Source organism: Halichoerus grypus, chromosome 14, assembly GCF_964656455.1.
Source record: "Halichoerus grypus chromosome 14, mHalGry1.hap1.1, whole genome shotgun sequence".
In the NCBI taxonomy this organism is placed as follows: Eukaryota; Metazoa; Chordata; class Mammalia; order Carnivora; family Phocidae; genus Halichoerus; species Halichoerus grypus.
In genome coordinates, this window is record NC_135725.1 from 59,986,624 (window position 1) to 60,004,227 (window position 17,604).

General features: G+C 49.1%; 1 protein-coding gene across 6 annotated transcripts in view; it reads right to left on the reverse strand.

Annotated features, from left to right (window-relative positions):
- Positions 1-17,604, reverse strand: part of PAX5 (paired box 5) — a 189,302-nt gene that overhangs the window by 147,084 nt on the left and 24,614 nt on the right. For all 6 annotated transcript variants that reach the window (XM_078061460.1, XM_078061459.1, XM_036100449.2 and 3 more), the window contains exons 4-5: positions 15,047-15,111; positions 11,223-11,351 (exon numbers count right to left, since the gene is read on the reverse strand). In XM_078061460.1, coding sequence (XP_077917586.1) covers positions 11,223-11,351; positions 15,047-15,111 — 194 coding nt within the window. The remainder of the gene's footprint in view (positions 1-11,222; positions 11,352-15,046; positions 15,112-17,604) is intronic.

The following is a 17,604-nucleotide window of genomic DNA, read 5'->3' on the forward strand; positions in this document are numbered from 1 at the left end:
CAAGCAAGCCATCACTGAGGAAGTGCTATTCACACTGGATCCTGAAGATGTGGAATGTCACCTGGGTAAATGGTGGGTGAGAGAGGACAGTTTCCCAAGCAGTGGGAAAAGCATCATAGTAAAAGGCACCCTTTACTGAGCACATATCCTGCATAGGGCTCATCTTGGGCACTTTTCATGCATTACCTCCCTCATCAATCCACCTAATAGCCCAATCACAGGTACAGTCAGTGCCCTCATTTTACATATGGGGAAACTGAGGCTCAGAGAGATCAGATAACTTGCCCAAAGTCACCTGAGTAGGCATGGCTGGAATCAGCACCAGAGCCCCCGTTGCCTGACTCTACAACCCGTGCTCAGATCCCTTCGGCTGCAAGCAGAAAAGAAAAAGGCATGAAAAGAGGTTTGGTGTGACTGGAATAAGCATGAAAAAAGGAGGGTGGAGAGGGATGAGGCTCACAAGATGGGCAGGAGCCCGAACCAAGGAAGGAAGGCATTGTAACCTCGCTAAGAAGTTTGGTAGGCTTCCAAGAACAACGGGCAGATCTGCAGGGTGAAAACCCTTCAGGAGAGTCACTGATCAGTACTGTATTTCAGGGGCGCCTGGGTGGCTCAGTCGTTAAGCATCTGCCTTTGGCTCAGGTCATGATCCCAGGGTCCTGGGATTGAGTCCCACATCCGGCTCCCTGCTCGGTGGGAATCCTGCTTCTCCCTCTCCCGCTCCCCCTGCTTGTGTTCCCTCTCTCGCTGTGTCTCTCTCTGTCAAATAAATAAAATCTTTAAAAAAAAAAAAAAAGAACTGTATTTCAGAAGCACAGCTGGGGCTGCTCTGTGCAAAGTGGACTCTTTGGAGAAGTCAGGGACATTGGAGGTGGGGATGCACGAGGAAGCAACAGTAATAGTTCAAACAAGAGCAGAGAGTGCTTGGACCAAGGCAGTAGCAGTGGGGATAGACAGAAATGAGCAGATTCAAGAGGTGCAGTGACCTTGAGCAAACACCTGCCATAAGGCCTTTATTTGTGGTCACAGGCAGAGGCACAAACTTTCTAAGCTGTGGAATGTTTGCCTCCAGCCAACTTAAATTCCAGGGAAAATGATACATCGCAACCCCTTCCTGTCCTACAGGACCAAAAAAGATGGCAAAGCCTCTTCCACCCTGCTATCTTATATAAAAGTCTGAGGGAGAGGTTACTATAACCCCGCAGATGGGAAGTGACCTGCCCAAGGTCACACAAATGACAGAGAATGATCCTGAATCTAACTCCAACTCTCCTGTTCCCTCAGGCACACCACAGAATGTCAGAGCCCAAAAGATCCCTAAAACCTCTTGTTCAAATCTCCACATTTTGACATGCAGAAAACAAGACTCAGAAAGAAGTGACTTGCCCAAGATCACACAGCAAGTAAAGGTTAGAAGAGAACCAAGGGCTTGACTCCAAGGAAGGTTTATATCAAGATATCTGCACCATGGAGGTGAGGAAGACCAGACTGATCCCCAAAAAGGATGGTTCAGCCCCCTACCGCCCTAACTAAATGCTGTGAAAGAAGTGAGACTCAGGGAAATGGTCAGCTTCCCTGGCCACTGCCACCCCCCACTAAGTTACAAGCACACAAAGCTCACACATGGCCCGTACACACTGCCCTGTTACCCCTCTTGTCCCCAACCCAGGACAGCAACTAAGCTGTCTTGGGTCAATGGTGCCACCTGGTGGCTAGTACTAGGAAGTGTCTGACCCCCTTGTCGCTTTTCATCTTCCCCCTTGGTCTCTCCACCGGCCTGTGCTTTTCTGTTCCTCTCACACGCAGCGCAGTTCATTTCACTGCAAGCAATCTGCTCCTCATACACATCTTCTCTAACACCTTTAAGCCTCCGTCTCTCAATTCTTCTCAAATGACTTTAGGACATTCTCTTTTTCTCCCTCTCCTCCATGTGAGTCCATTAGTCCAAGGAAAGATGGGCAAGTGATAAACTTATACCACTGAACACGAAAACTGGACATTCCAAAGTGAAATCACACACACATACACACACACACACACACACACACACGCCAGTGACCAACTACTGGCATTCCAGAAACACCCAGAAGCCCCTATGGAATCAAAACAGAAATCTCCCTGTCTCAATTGCCTTTCAGACCTGCTTTTCCTCAAATAGCAGGAATCAAGATAAATACCAAACCTACTATTTTATTTCATTTTATTTGTTTTCATTCCTATTCAATAATATTTTCTGGGGTTTTCTCCTCACCAAAACTATGCCCAGGGTGAGGTCTCAGGGATCTGCCAGCCAGTGCTGAGCTGAGCGGGGATGGGGAGATGTGGTTGGGTCTCAATATGCCCACTCCCCAGGCTCTTAGGGAGCACTAGGTGGCTGCTATTTACCCTGAAGGAAGCCTGCTGGAGGGAGATCAGACCTCCACCTCCACAGATACTCTGCTGGAAATGAGGGAAACCTCAGTAGCTGTGCCTTTCTATGGGAGCTCATGCTTGGAAGACAAGCAAGCACTGTATACCCCAATGTGCTAGGGGAGGGTTTCCAAAGCCCAGCATGTTACTCCCTCCCCAGCTCAAAGACCTGCCATGGCTCCCACTGCCTTCAGGAGCTAAGTATGGAGGAAATTGAGGGTACCTTTCCTTTTAACTAAAACCATTTAGCTGTTCTCCCTCTCTGTGTGAGTGATAAGTAAGCAAGCCCAGGGTTCGAGTAGCCTGAAGCAGAGATTCACAAGGTCTAGTCAGGGATCCCTTTAAGGGGTCCCCAAGACCTTTTCAGGGGGTCCTGTGAAACCAAAACTATTTTCACAATAAAACCAAGATTTTATTGGCCTATTCACTCTCAATCTCTCACAAGTATACGGTGGAGTTTTCCAAAGGTGATAGGATGTGTGATATCAGTGCAGATTGGATACAAAAGCAGATATGAGAATCCAGCTGTCTTCTATTAAGCCAGATACTAAAGAGATTCGCAAAATTGTAAAGCAACGCCACTCCCGACTAAATTTTTTGGTTCGGAAAATATGATTCTTATTTCAAACATATGACTTATGTTACTTGTTTATTTCATGAATTAGTAAGTCAATATTTAAATTTTTATGTTTTAATTAACCCACATAAACTAAAAAGCTCTTTGGGGGTAGATAAATTTTAAGAGTTTAAAGGGGTCCCAAGACCAAAGGTTTGAGAATCACTGTTCTAAAATACTGCAACAGAACTTGAGATGAGATTAGGAGAAGGTTGGACTCTTGGTGCCATAAAAAACCTTAGGAATTCCTTGATCCCATATTACAGATGAGGAAACTGAGGCCCAGAGAGAGGAATGGGTTCCAAGGTCACCAGTAAGTTAGCCACAGAATCAGGGCAGGAACCCAGAGGTCCTACTCCCCCTCCTTCCAGGCTCCTGCCCCTGTCTCAGAAGCCTCTAGTAGTTTGGAGCCCTGTGAAGCCCCTGAACCGCAGACTGCAGCCAAGGATTCAACTATATTCCAAAGCCAGAGAGAAGGGACTATGGGAATCCGCAGACACACAGAGTGGGGAAGAAAGCCAAGTGCATCCCACCTGGAGTTCCCAGCAGAGAGCCTGCCCCCTGTGGCTGAGGCTCTATATCCCTTAAGCTGTCCCCTCTGCTGACCCCACAACTCTTGTTCTGGTTGACCTCAGAACCAACTCCCTGAATGGAGATCCTCACACTCTGCCAGCCCACCCTTTACATTTCCCAGGGTTCTCTGGAACACCTGCCCACAGCCCATGAGAAAAGGATCTGGGGGTTGAGAGGGGAAGGCCTGGGCAGAGCAAGTGTGCAAACAGGGGTAGGGAGGGGTGGAGGGGGTATTCAATGGTGTTGGCTCTCACACAGGCTCTCACTGAATCAAAGTGAAACTCAGGGACTCGGGGGCCAGGAGGAACCGAAACCCGACCCCCCCAACACCCAAGGGAAAGGCCCTAGGCACTAGGGAAAGGCCCAAGAAGCCCCTCCAATTGGCCACCTGGCTTCAGGTCCCCTGCTTTACCAAGGAAGACTGACACTTGTCAGAGTGCCAAGTCTGCAAGGCCAGAAGGACAGGGGAGAGTGGCCAGCCAGGCTGGGAGAAGGAAACCTGGGTCCTTATCGTCAATGCCACTGAGCACCCCCTGTCTGCCCTGAGGCCAAGCCTGTGCCCTCCGAACCTGGACTACCTCTTCTGGTGGGTGTGGGCTAAATGACCTCAACTTCACTGTTCTTGGCTACAAGGGGTATGGCTCTTTGACCCTGCCCTACTGCCTTCCCTCCCCCGTCCCCCACTGGCCTAAGAACCTGACTGCCCTCTTCCCTGACCACACACACACACACACACACACAGCAACACTGGGCCCAGTCAGGGTGCTGCCTCCCACAGGCTTCCGTTGCCACAGACCTAACTCAGACTTGTTTTTCAAAGTCCATCCTAGGACTCCAAAAACTCAAAAGCCTTTGGGTAGAGAAAACTGGAACGTGACTAACTGACAGCAAGTGGAGTAGGGAGCAGTCTGAGGACTGCAGACTCAACAGCCACAGACCACTGTTGCTATGTGGGAAAGCCCGCCCAGTGTGGCCAGAATGGGGTTTTGGGGGTTTTTTCCCAAGAAAAGCCAAACATCCATATATGAAATCTCCCAATTTTTAAATGTTAGTAACTAATTCAAAATTATTTTAAATGCAAGGCAAGCCAAGTAAAGTGTGACAGCCAGGCTGGCCATTGCCACCTGGGTTCTAAGTGATCCCCTTCCCAGCAAGAACTTTGGTCCTGAGCCCTCCACAGACAAAAAAAGAACTCAGAGAAGGGCCCCCTGCAGGGCCAGCCTGAGGAGACATCCAGGGCACACCTCATGGAGGGCTAGGGAATGGGGCCTGCTCTGGTGAAGCCCCAGGAAAGATCGAGACAAAATGGTAGTCACTTCCTTCCCTCTCTGCAGAGCCTGTGTGGCCTCCATCCTGGGCCTGATGAATCTGAGGGCCTCAGCCAGCTGTGAAGGACTACTGGTCCAACACTGGAAATCCCCTCAGGGAGTGGGCTGGCACTGGGAACCAGGCCCAGCCAACAGACCAGCGTCAAGGACGGCATTCCTGTTGGGAGGGCCCTGCGTGGATAATGGCCCAGAGACAGGAAAGCTCAGAGAAATGCACAGGGAGTGGAAGCACAGAAGGTATGAAGAAGAGGAATGGGAGGCAAGGCAGGAAGGTCAGGGCTCATTGTCAAGAGCCGAGGTTAGCCCTGGGAGATCAGTAGGGGTCGGCCCCCCTGCCCCCATCTCCCCCATCCTCCTAGCACAGGCTGATGGGGTTGCTGGTGGCTTTCAACAGTGGGGGCAGCAGCCGGACCAAGGAGAATGGGAGAGATGGGAAAGAAGAAACAGACCTGTCACGTCGAATAGCAACAGGATACCAAGGATATTCTGAAGAGTCTATTCTCTCCCTCTGCGTTTTCCAGATTTTTACTCTGTGACCTGGTCAGACCCCTTCTCTTCTCCAAGCCTGTTTTCCCAGCTGAATAACAACTGGAATGACATGTCCTAGATGTTCTCCAAGGCCCTTTACTCCAGCAGGGGGGACTTGAGGTCCAAGCTGGTGACCCCCAGCCCTCCCACCCAGGCCCAGGTGCTCTGCCTTCTGCCCTCTATCTTGGAACCTCTCTTGTGTACCTAGGGCCTCTTTTGTGGAAAACTGAGACTTGATCCTTTTATTCTTCCATCAAGGGGGCTGGAAGACCAAGGTCCTGGGGAAAGGAAGCAAAGCAAAGCAAGTGGCCCTTCGTTTTGCTGCTGACACGTGGGGGCACTGTTGTTCAGTCTTGATAACACAACAGTCGTCTTACAAGCAGGAAGTGGGCGGTGGGCAGATCTGCTAGTCTCAGTCACCAAAGAGAACTGTGGCTGGAGCCGGCTTGCCTTCAGCCAGGGGCTGGCCTCAACCCTCCAGCCCCAGTCTCCCTCAGTGGCCACTGATGAAGCTTTTTCTATGACCAGGCCCTGGGGCTAAACCCTGTAAGGGTATGATTTCATTTTATCCTCACAGTAACCCACCAGGCTTGTGCTATCTATACTTTCCAGATGACAAAGTAGAGGGTCAGAGAGATTAAGTAACTTGCCGAAGATGTCACCACAGTAAGGCCTCAGATCACTCTGTCCCTGGCCTGTGAGCCTTGTCCTTGCCTCGATGCCTCACCATCTTATTTGGGGCTCTCCAGAGATCAGAGATGTGTGGAATCAAAGCCTGCCTGTAACTCATAACTCAGGAATCCTGACCTTTCCACACATCCCATTCCCTTCTGGGAAATCTGAGAGGGTTCTCTGCACCTTCTGCTCCAGCCTTCCATCCCAAGCCCTGGGCGGCAGACAGGGTCTGAGTGTCCGGCAAGGACAAGGGTCCTAATAGAAGAAGATCAGGGTCTGCCCATGCTCAGGGGGGCCCTGGGCCTTGTGTGGTCTGGGAGCTTCTGAAAGCCCTTCCCTCCCTGCAATGGTTCCCATGGAGGTCTGCAGAACAGGGCTGAGCTGGGGCTTCCAACCTAGGCGAGAGAGGAGCAGGGGGTTGGTAAGAGGGAGAGCAAGAGCGAATATAAGAAGACAGAAAGTGAGTATGTATGAGAGAAAGAGAGAGGAATAAGAGAGAGAGAGAGGTGTATACATGTGTGTGAGCGTGTAAAAGGTTGTGTGTATGTGTGTGAGAGTATGTATGTGTATGAGAGTGTGTACAGAGTGTTGTGAAAGAGAGAATGTGTGGTGTGGGAGGAGTATATTTGTGTATGAGAGTGTGTGACAAAGAGTGTGTGTGTGTGTGTGAGAGAGAGAGGGTTTGTGTGTGACTGTGTGTGTGTGAGATTTTGTGACAAAGAGAGTGTTGTGAGAGTGTGTGAGAGAGAGGACGTGTGTGTGTGTGTGTGTGTGTGAGACAGTGTGTGACAGAGAGTGTGTGGGCGGGGGAGAAAGAGAGAGTGCTAGACCAAGAGACAGAAGCAGATACAGAAAAAGTCTATTAACATAAACAGAGGCAGATAACACTGGATGAGATGCACCCCCAAATGAAAGACATGGGGAGGGACACAAAGACATAGAGGAGACAGGCACCCCCAGAAAGAGGGGTAGACCTGGTCATGTCAGGTCCCGCTAAATGCCCCCAAACCTCTCCCTGAGGGTCTTGCTGGACTTGGCAGCTCTTGGAAAGGACAGGCCACCTAGGGGTTTTAGATGCCTTTACTGTGCCCTCTTCAGGCAGAGAGCAGTCCAGGGTCCAGAAGGCCAGAAATTCCACCTGCAATGTGCCCTCTACTGCCCAAACTCCGGGCAGGGGGATAAGGGAAGGGGGAAGTCAAGGAGACCTGAATGGGGGCCCCAGAGATGGTGGACAGAGGCCCCATCAGAGATCAAAGGCCCAGGAAGAAACAGGGTGTGGGGCTGCCCTTTCACCCATGGCCACTCTTCCCAGCTCCGGCTGCCAGCCGAGTCCGGCCCTGCCACCACCTCCTACGGGCCTTCTTGGCGGGGGGGCACTACTTCAGGCCCTGTCCCCCTAGCCCAGTGGGATTCCTGAGGCCTATGCTAGAGACTTCTCCGTGCAAGCTCTCAGGCTGGCCCAAGTAGGAGAGGAGGCTGTGTCCCCTGCCTGGGCAGCACAGCCACCTGACCCTCAGTAGCATCCACAAGCCTCCTAAGCATCTCTGGGTGCTGTGCCCTGTGCCAAGGAGCAGGCCAGGGAGAGAAACCCATGTGGTGTGGCCTCTGCCCAGTCAAGTCCATGTGGATGGCCACCTCTGAGTCAGGCGGCAGGAGGGGAAAACAAGTAGTAGAACCACTTTCAGACAGGCAGTCAGAGAACCACGTGCCACCCAGATTGGAACAGGCCTCAAAAGTCACAGAGTCCAAACCAGAAGGCCTTCTTTGGCTCTCCTGCCTCTCCTTTGTCTAGCCCCTGCTCACACATCTGATGACAGGGAGTTCATTACCTTTCCAACCTAGTGCTCCCATCCTCAGCCCCGCCTGGCTGTTAGTTTGAAAGCTATTCCTTGCACTGAGTTGTACTCTGCCTCCCTGGAGCTTCCTGCAGCCGGCCCGGCTCTGCTCTCAGAGGCCCCAGGGCCTTCTCGGTCACCTGAGCCACACACAGCTCATCTGAGATTTGGACACAGTGGCCATACCCCCAAAGCCAATCTTGGAGGCAAACGTCCCGGGGAGAGTCCTAGAATTTCTAGACTGAAAGGGCCCTTGGCAATCCACTAGTCGAACAGTTATTCTAACTTGTTTGTTTTTGCTACAGAACTCTTTATTCAAATAGAGCTTTCTGTGGAAGCCCAAAATACCAAACAGAAACCTTCCAGGTTGAGGAGATTATCCCCTCCCCCTGCTTACTAATCATGAACCCTCTACAGGCATATGACTGATCCAGTCCACTTACTGAGCACCTATTATGTGCCAAGCACTCGTACTAAAGCCACATTACCCAATACAGTAGCCACTAGGCACATCAGGAGGCTACTGGACACCATGAAATGTAGCTAGTGCAACCGAGGGACTCAATGTTAAATTTCATGTGATTTTAATTATTTTAAATTTAAAAACAGAAGCAATGTAAAATATTTTTCCCTTGACAAAGGGCCACTTCCTAGGAGGAGCCTTCCTGGATCCTTTTGGTCAAAATCAGGCCCTCGCTGCCTGGCTCTCCCCCTCTGGTGTCACTGCCCATCACAGCACCACCTTTGGAGGGGCTTCGGCTTGTCGGTTTTGCCCGCCAGCCCGTGAGCTCTAGAGGGCAAGCCCTTTGTGACTAGACTCTATTACCACCACCACCACCACCACCCCCCTCCCCGCCCTGAGGCCTGGGCAGAAGAGTGGCACCAGGAAATAGGCAAGTCCTAGCTGGAGGTGACTGCAAAGTGGAATGGAGTGAGCGACACCACCCTACAGAGCCTCAGTCACCTCATCTGAGAAATGGGAGTGAGGATTCCTCTTGGCCTCGTCCCCTTGGCCCGCTATGCCTCTCTCCCTCATGGCCCTTCCCTCAACCTTGCCTCCCGCTCTTCCCAATCCTGTCAGCTTCTAGGACCATCATCAAATCATTCTCCCTTAGCCCCCAGACCACAGACTAGATCACTTCCCAGGTCTTTCTGGGCATCAGGACTTGATCTCAAAGATGATCCAATCCTACAACTAATTCTTGATACTCTTGTACAGCAGCCCCAGCACGTGGTCATCTAGGCTCTACTTCCATGCCTCTAGTGATGGGGTACTCACTACCTCCCAAGGTAGCCCCCGTTTGCCCCAGACCACTCTCACATTTACATGTTCTTTCTTACACTGAGCTGAAATCTCCTCTGCACCTGCTGCACGCTGGCCCTGAAGCCTACACAGAAAAGTCCGATTCCTCTCACCCTCCATGACAGCCCCCCAAATATTTGAAGGCAACGATCCAGTCCCGCTCATTCTTCTCTTCATTGTATCAGAACAACCCTAGAGCCTCAAGGTGTTCTCCAGGTGCTATGATATCCAGACCCCTGTCCATCCAGATTACACCCACCTGGACACATCTCCATCTGTCACTGTCCTTCTTAAAGGTCAATATCCCAAATGGGCCACCGTCCTCAAGGAATGATCTGATGGCACAGAGCAGTCAAGACCAACAACACACCTGCATTCTGACCACTCAATACATTTTTTTTAATTTATTTATTTTAAGTAGGCTCTACACCCAACGTGGGGCTTGAACTCATGACCCCAAGATCAAGAGTTGCAGGCTCTACCAACTGAGCCAGCCAGATGCCCCTGGAGACATTTTAAAGCAGCTTGAGAGGCTAAACAGGGGCCGCTGATCAGAGACTGAAAGCTGGTACAGTGTTCTGCAAACGGTAAAACTGCCCCCCCTCCCCAAAATCAGGACCTGTCTGTTTGGTGGTAAACATCAAACCAGATTTTTTTTTTTTTAATTTCTCCAAAAATCTCTGCTGGGATCCCTCAGCCTGTGAGGGAGCGTCACACAACCCGCCCCTCCACCGTGATCAAACACAGCTGGGCCCCAGTTTGGGCACATCTGCTTCGAGTGCAGGTGACAACGGGAGAAAAGATGACAGCGTCAACCCCATAAACCAACAGAGATGGTAGGCCCACTGCCTCCTGCGATAACGCAGCCCAGCGCCCGCTGAGTTAAACACTTCTGACATCTGCTCTGAGTGTCCAGAACAGGGGAAAGAGGTGAGGGGGTTCTGAAGCCGTGAACCATCCCCACGCACCCCCACAGCTCCAAACGGAGGCCCCAGGCCCAGCCTCTGCACCGTCCGGAACACGCAGACCGCAGGCCAACCCACCGCTGGGCCAACTCATTTTTCTAGTTACAGATCTTAAGTACTTAGGCACGTGCTCCCGAGAACATACATCCCTCACAGGGAGCCGAGAAAGGGAATTGTGCTGAGGAACAGAATAATTGAATCAAGATTTCAGTCACACGGCTCTCAGGCCCTAGACCATAGGCGTTTGTTTTTTTTTTTTCCTTTCCTGACTAAGGTCTTACAGACTCCCAGGGGTCAGCCCCACTGGCAGCCCATCTAGGCCACGGAGAGCCGGGTGAGGGTGGGCCCATGTCCGGGGCGGAGACGGCCAGCTCCAGAGACCCAGGCAGCAGGCGCACACAGGGGCTGAGAAAAACCAACTGGGAAGATTGTCATCTTGGTAATCCCCAGGAGGCCTCTGTACTCCTTCCTTCCAGGCCCAAGGGCAGAGATGAAATGATTCACTTCCTCAAAGCCCCCACCCTCACCACTGCTGGAGGCCTTCTGGGAGACTGTGCACAGCCCTTCTAGAACCCACCTGCTGACCTCTCACTGCAGGGCACCAGCACCCCCTCTCCTCCCGGTCTCCCCCTGCAGAGGGGACGACCATTTGCTCACACCCTGCGCACCCTGCCCTCAGGCATCAGATGTGCATACAGGTCCTCTACACACCACAAAGCTCAGGCACGAGGGTTCTGCCAGGCCCACTTGCCTCCACCCAAGAGGTGGAGATGAGGGCGGGCCAGTGAGAAACCTCCAGTCCCAGCCAGCAGCCTGCCTGCCTCTCCTAGAGCCCTCAGCCCCTCCCCGTGTCCACCCCGCCTGGGGACTCAGGGGCTCGGCGGGCAAACAGGTGCTCAGTGGGCATCTTCGCTTCCACCCCTGACTGATCCGCCCCACAACAGAGCCCGTCGGGTTCATCCCGGACAGGGCTGCGTGGGCATCTCTTACCTTCATCTCTCTTGCGCTTGTTGGTGTCGGCGCTGGGGGACGTGATGCCCAGGATGCCGCTGATGGAGTACGAGGAGCCGGCCGAGTCCGTGCTCACCGACGACACCTGCGTCACGGAGCCCGTGGACACTGCGCAGAGGGAGAGGGGCGGTCAGGGCCCGGCAGGAGAGCTGTGGGGGCGGGCGCTTCGGGCCAAACAAAGGCACTCGCCCTGCACTGGGCTGATGCGTGCGACTGCCTGCCTGCCCTGCGGAGCCGGGAGTGCGGGACACAGCGAGTGTGTGCTGAGGACACTCACCCTAGGGCAGCCCCTACACCTGGGCGATGCGAACTGCCCTCAGGGGCCGTTTGCCCAGGTTTCCTACTGCTGGGGGTGGTGAGAGGGAGAGGATGGGCAGCTAGGAGGACTGGCAGTGCAGAAGGGAGCATGGGACAGTGTCATAAGGGCACTAGCTCAAATCCCAGCCTGTCCAAGGATGCAGGAAGCAGGGGAATGGAGAAGAGAGAGAGAGGGGAGCCGGGGCCCACCACCAGCCAGTGCTTAAAAAAAAAGACCTAGACTACTCATTAAGCAGGTTCATTCCTTGCTGCATATCCACCCATCCATGCAGACATAAATACCTGCACACTCATACACTCAGCCAACAAAACTCCAAATGGCAAACCATTCCTTCTTTTTATAGTTCCTCACTGTCTTTTCTCCTTCCAGTTTACCTGGATTTTAATATTTAATATTAATTATATAATAATGATATGATATATAATAGAATATATATATAGTGCATACATCATATATATTGATATACATAATAATGATAACTAACGTTTTCTGAGAACTTACTCTGTGCCAGGCATTACTGAGGCATTGTTTTATTTAATTCTAAGAACAATCTTATAAGGGAGGCAATGTTATTATCTCATTGGAAAGTAAGGAAACCAAAGCTCAGAGAAAGATAAGTGACTTGTCCAAGGCCACAGAACTCAGAAGCTAAAGTCTGAACCCCTAGAGTAACCTGTTCCTCGTTAAGGAATCATGAAAAACAATCCTATGCTTCACATTAGTGCAGTGTTTTTCTATTTGATGGTTGCAACAACCTAAAGTGCTATTATTTACCTCATTTGATAAATAAGGCTTCACAAGGTGAAGGGATTTGCTCAACGTCATCTAGCCAGTTAGCAGGAGCACTAGGACTTAGCCTCGGGTCTAGACTTGAAGTCTAGATTTCCCCTGTCCAGAAATGTGGGGGCCGGGGTTAGTGACTTATTGTGACTGAGGCCAGGTCTCTACATCCCTAAGGATAAGCACGGGGGAGGGGAGGTTTTGTGCAAGTTTCACATTAACTCCTAACCCCAGAGTCCAAGGGAAAGACCAGTCAGTCGTCAGGGTCTTCGGGAGCTATCCAGCTGAATTTCCATTTCTGGGCTGTGGGAATTCTTTCTTGGTTCATTAAAGCCTACAAACCAATCTCAGACACATTTCCTTGGGCTATAACTAGCTGGAGGCAGGTGAAGCCGCCTTTGGCTCTAAAGTGTAGAAAATTACAAGAAATGGTGGTGATTGCGTGAGAAGCTGTTTGGTGCTTTCCTTGGAGCATATCCAGCTCTTACTTCTACAGACCTAGAGGGAACAGTGTCTTTCTTCTCATATTTGAGTTAGATTTTTAGATCTTCCTTAGGAGACACAGAAGTAGAAATCGTTAACTTCTCTTTTCCTTCACCAGAAGAAGCTCCTCAAAATAGATTTATGCAAATCTCACAACCTTTTCTGTATTAAGGTGCAAAGAACAGAGGAAGAAGATCACAAGTCATTTGGTACTTTAAAAAACAACAACCACGTATGACCAAGGCTCACCATGTCGCTGACAGAGCCAATGATATTTTGTGATTGCACTAGACTCAAAAGACCCAAATTCCAATTCTGGCTCCACCACTTATGAGCAGGGTGCCCTTGGGCTAGTTATTTAATCTCTCAACTTCCGTTTCCTCTGCCCTCGATAAATTTGTAAACTATAAGGGGCTGTACACATGTAAGATAGGTTTTTTATAAAAATTTCTGAAACAAAACAAAGCATTCTGCTGACCTACAAGTAGAATTGTTCTTCTAACCCAACTGAAAGAATAGTATAAGTTACTCTTAGTCTGATATTCATTGTTCCGTGATCTGAAATAGTTAAAGCTACAAGTGAAATCTCAGCCATAAACATTTCCCCAGGAACCCTCCTCAACCCTCTTCAGCCCAGCTCAACAGAGCTGGTAGTTTCCTTCCTTTGGCTCACACAGTACCCTCTACTTTCTTCTTGAGCCTGAGCTCAGTGTTTTGCAAACTTCTCTTAGTTGCAGTCCCCCATTAGACTGAGAAGCCCTGGAGAATGGGGATTAGGTCCTGCCTCCTTTAAAATACTAGTCTCTTGCAAAGCAGGGGCTTAGCAAACACTTTTTGAATGGACTACTAAAGAACTATTTATTTCTTTTAATTTAAATTCAATTAATTACCATATAATGTATTATTTGTTTCAGGGGTACAGGTCTGTGATTCATCAGTCTTATATAATTATTTTAGGGGCACCTGGGTGGCTCAGTGGGTTAAGCATCTGCCTTCAGCTCAGGTCATGATCCCAGGGTTCTGGGATCGAGCCCCACGTAGCTTCCTGCTCAGCGGGGAGTCTGCTTCTCCCTCTGCTCCTCCCCCTGCTTGTGCTCTCTCTCTCTCTCAAATAAATAAAATATTTTTTAAAAAAAGAATTATTTTATGGTAGGGAGGAATTCTCTCTTACCCTTATCCAAAGAGGCAAACACGGAGGACCAGAAACCTCAGGGAGCACCTAGTTTGTGCACCTCAGTCCACAAATGGGGAAACTAAGGCTCAGAGAAGCAAAGGGACTTACACAGTTCACCGGATGAGTTAATGGCAAAGCTGGAAGTATAAGCCTGGCGTCTGCCCATCCCCCATCACCACGGGGAGTTCAAGTTTGCAGTTAAAGAGGGAGTGACAAAGATGTGGAAACATTAGACAGTCTGAGGCATTATTAAATGACAGTGACAGGGATTGTCAGAGGCTTCCTGAATGGCCACCACTTTCTTATAGAATAACCTTCCCCCCAGAGGTGTTTCCTTTATCCCAAGTGGCGAAATAACGTGTCTTAAATAGACACATGTCACTGACATCTCACAGTCTTTGCGGGGAAGGAAAGGCACGGAAACTTCCGGATTCTTCAATAGTAAGAAATAGGACCCCCACGCTTACAAGTGGCCCTTGCTCAGACTATTCCCCGTGAGTGTCAAAAACCCCACTGCAGCCCTCAACAATTCATGGAGTACATGAGATCAAAGCGAGAGAGGGAGAGAGAGAGAAAGAGAGAAAGTTTGGGAAGTTTTGCCACATCTTCACTCAAGACTGCAAGTGCACAAAGAATTGTGGAAGGGCTGGTTAATAGAAGAAAAAAACACATTCAAAACTACTTACTGACTAATGATGCAGAAAATGTTATGAATAAGTATCCCTTTCTTGATTTATTACTTTAATTATCTGACATTCTATAGACCCCCATTAGTGGATTTTTTTTTTTTTTTTTGGCTTAGATTTCAATTTTCTGTCTCATGGTGAAAGCTATTTATCATAATAATCAGTAAAATTCAAAACCTTTTAGCAGTATTTATAAAATTCATTTACCAGGTTCAGCCCTTGGAGAATGACAAAGAAGGCGCATTAGTACGTGTGCCGAAGTGTTTTATGCAGAATTATCTGTCCATAAGAATGATTAAAAGTTCTTTAGACTATTTGGAACCCATTAGATTTTTAAATTTTTTTTAAAAGTTCTTCTTACCTATGCTGTGACTGGAAGCTGGGACCGGCTGGTTGGGTGGTTGCTGTACTTTCGTCCGGATAATCCTGTGGACAGTTGGGAAAGAAAATAATGGCTATTTACCATCATCGAGAAGATATCTCAACTAGCTATGCACGGACAACCAGAAAAGCCTTATCAAGCTGGGGCAGAGGAGGAGGGAGGTTATACCCTAGGCTGGGAGTTAGGGGGTTAGAAGAGCTATGGACTAGTCCCAACTCAGCCCCTACCTCCCTGGGTGTCTTTGGATAACTTGCACCCCTGTCTGGGATTCGAGTGCCTCTTCCGTAGAAAAAGGATGATATGTTAGTGTTATGAATGGGCATCTTTTTCTCTGGAGCAGCTCCAGCACCATAAAGAACTCCCTGAGCGACGTTAGAGAGTTTCTTCCCTTCCCCGGACCTCTGCCCCTTCTCAGCAGAATGACTGAACCAGGTGACCTCTCTGTTCCCTGGGGGCCCACATGCTCTGGTTTCTCTGCCTTAGAGAGCCACATGAGGAGTCACATCCCCACCTGTTAAAAATTATCAAAGAAGCGGATGTGTGTTGCTCTCAACCTAAAAAGGGTTTAAAGTGCTGGCTTGGCTTTGCTACGAGGAACGCTCCAAAGCTGCCTTGTACAAAATCTCATGGTTACGCTCCAACAGGGCCAGAAGCCAGGGGTGTCCTGGCTTGTCTTTCCAGAGACCTTGCTCTAGTTCTAATATGATGAACTTGATTGTGACCCTGGGCAAGTCCATTCCGTTGTGGGCCTCAATACAACAAGGGAGTTGGAACAGACCACACTACTTGCTTTAAGTGATTAAATCCTCTTTTGGGGGGAAAAAATCTTCCAGAAAATCCCACTGTATAAAAGGGGTAACAGTGGTACTGTCTTCCCTCTGCACCTGCTGGCTCCAATGTTCCTCTGCAGAACACTGGGCTCTGGGAAGCTTAGGCTGTAAATTTCTTTCTGGAACAACACACTCATATGGGTGTCCATGAGACCCCAAGCCCTGCGTGTCATAGAGTAACCAACCTGGCCAGGCCAGAAGCCCCTGTGGGGTCCACAAGAAAGTTCCTTCCCTGGCATTTGGGAGAAGGGTGGGTGGTAATACAATGTTCAGCTTCTTTGGAAAAGTTCTACTCCACCCTCCAACTATTACCTTTTAAAAGAACACTTACTAGAATTCTTCTTAATTATAAAAGCAATTTGTGCTCATTGCAGACTTTTAGGACAATAAATATAAAGAAGACATCTAAAAATCACATTTCAGTGTATTTCCTTTATGCTAACATTCCTATGCATATTAGGAAATATCCATTTTCTGTTAGCAAAATCAAGATTAAACCATGTACACAGTTTGTATCCCGCTCTCTTCACTCAATGCCATAGGAGAGGCTTTTTCACATTCCAGACCATTATTTCGGGAAGTCCAAGTTGCAAGCTGCACGGGGTCTCCAGCCTGTACAAATAGAGAGCAGTGAGGATGCCCTCACTGGGTTATGGCCTCTGCTCTCCATGATCTCACAGCTCAGTGGTGGGCACCCAGGCTGCTCAGCATGCTCGGCTGAGAGCCTGGAACGGACATTTCCCTTCATACCACAGCCCAACCACGGGGTCCTCTGGAGTCCAGGCCCCTTGAGCCTCCAGGGTCCTTTGCCCTTTTCTATGAGTCGGTGTAAGTGTTGCATCAAATGCATTCGGTGTTTGTTTTCTCCAATATTCGAAGTGCTTATTTTAACTCAGCAAACGTGGAGCATATTCACAAGGACCTGGGAATGAGGTAGTCTTTTGGAACCACCTGGAATTAAGCTAGAATCTGATCTAATTTTTGTATTTTTGTGTATGTCACCTTCTCTGTGGATATATGTGTGTTTGTCTACAGAGATATGGCTTGATGCGAATATATGGATATACCAGATGTAAATACAGTTTATCTATGTTACGGTTTATGTATATACAAAAATATGGTAAAATATATCAGAACTATTTCCCATTACTTTCAGCATAAAGTCCTAACTTTTCAAAGTATTGTCTGGCCATTAAATTTAAGCAAACAAAGAAAATTATATTTTCCTTTTAAAATATTTATAAATCGTTTGGTAAGACATTATCAATTGTTATAAATCATCAAGAGGCAGCTGCAGCATATTGATTAAATACACAGGCTCCACGGGGCGCCTGGGTGGCTCAGTCGTTTAAGCGTCTGTCTTGGGCTCAGGTCATGATCCCAAGGTCCTGGGATCGAGCCCCGCATCAGGCACCCTGCTCAGCGGGGAGCCTGCTTCTCCCTCTGCTTCTGTCCCTCCCCCTCAAAGGATAAATAAAATCTTTTTTTTTTAATTATATAAATAAATAAATACACAGGCTCCAGAATCAGAGGTTGAATCCCAGTTTTCCAACTTGCCAGCTGCATGGCCTTGAGTAAATTACTTAACCTCTCTGTGCCTCAGTTTCTTCATCTACAAAGTGGGGCTAAGAATCATTCCTACCTCCTAGGGTTATTATGAGAATTAAACTAATTAATAATTTAGAATAGTGGCTACTGCATAGTAAA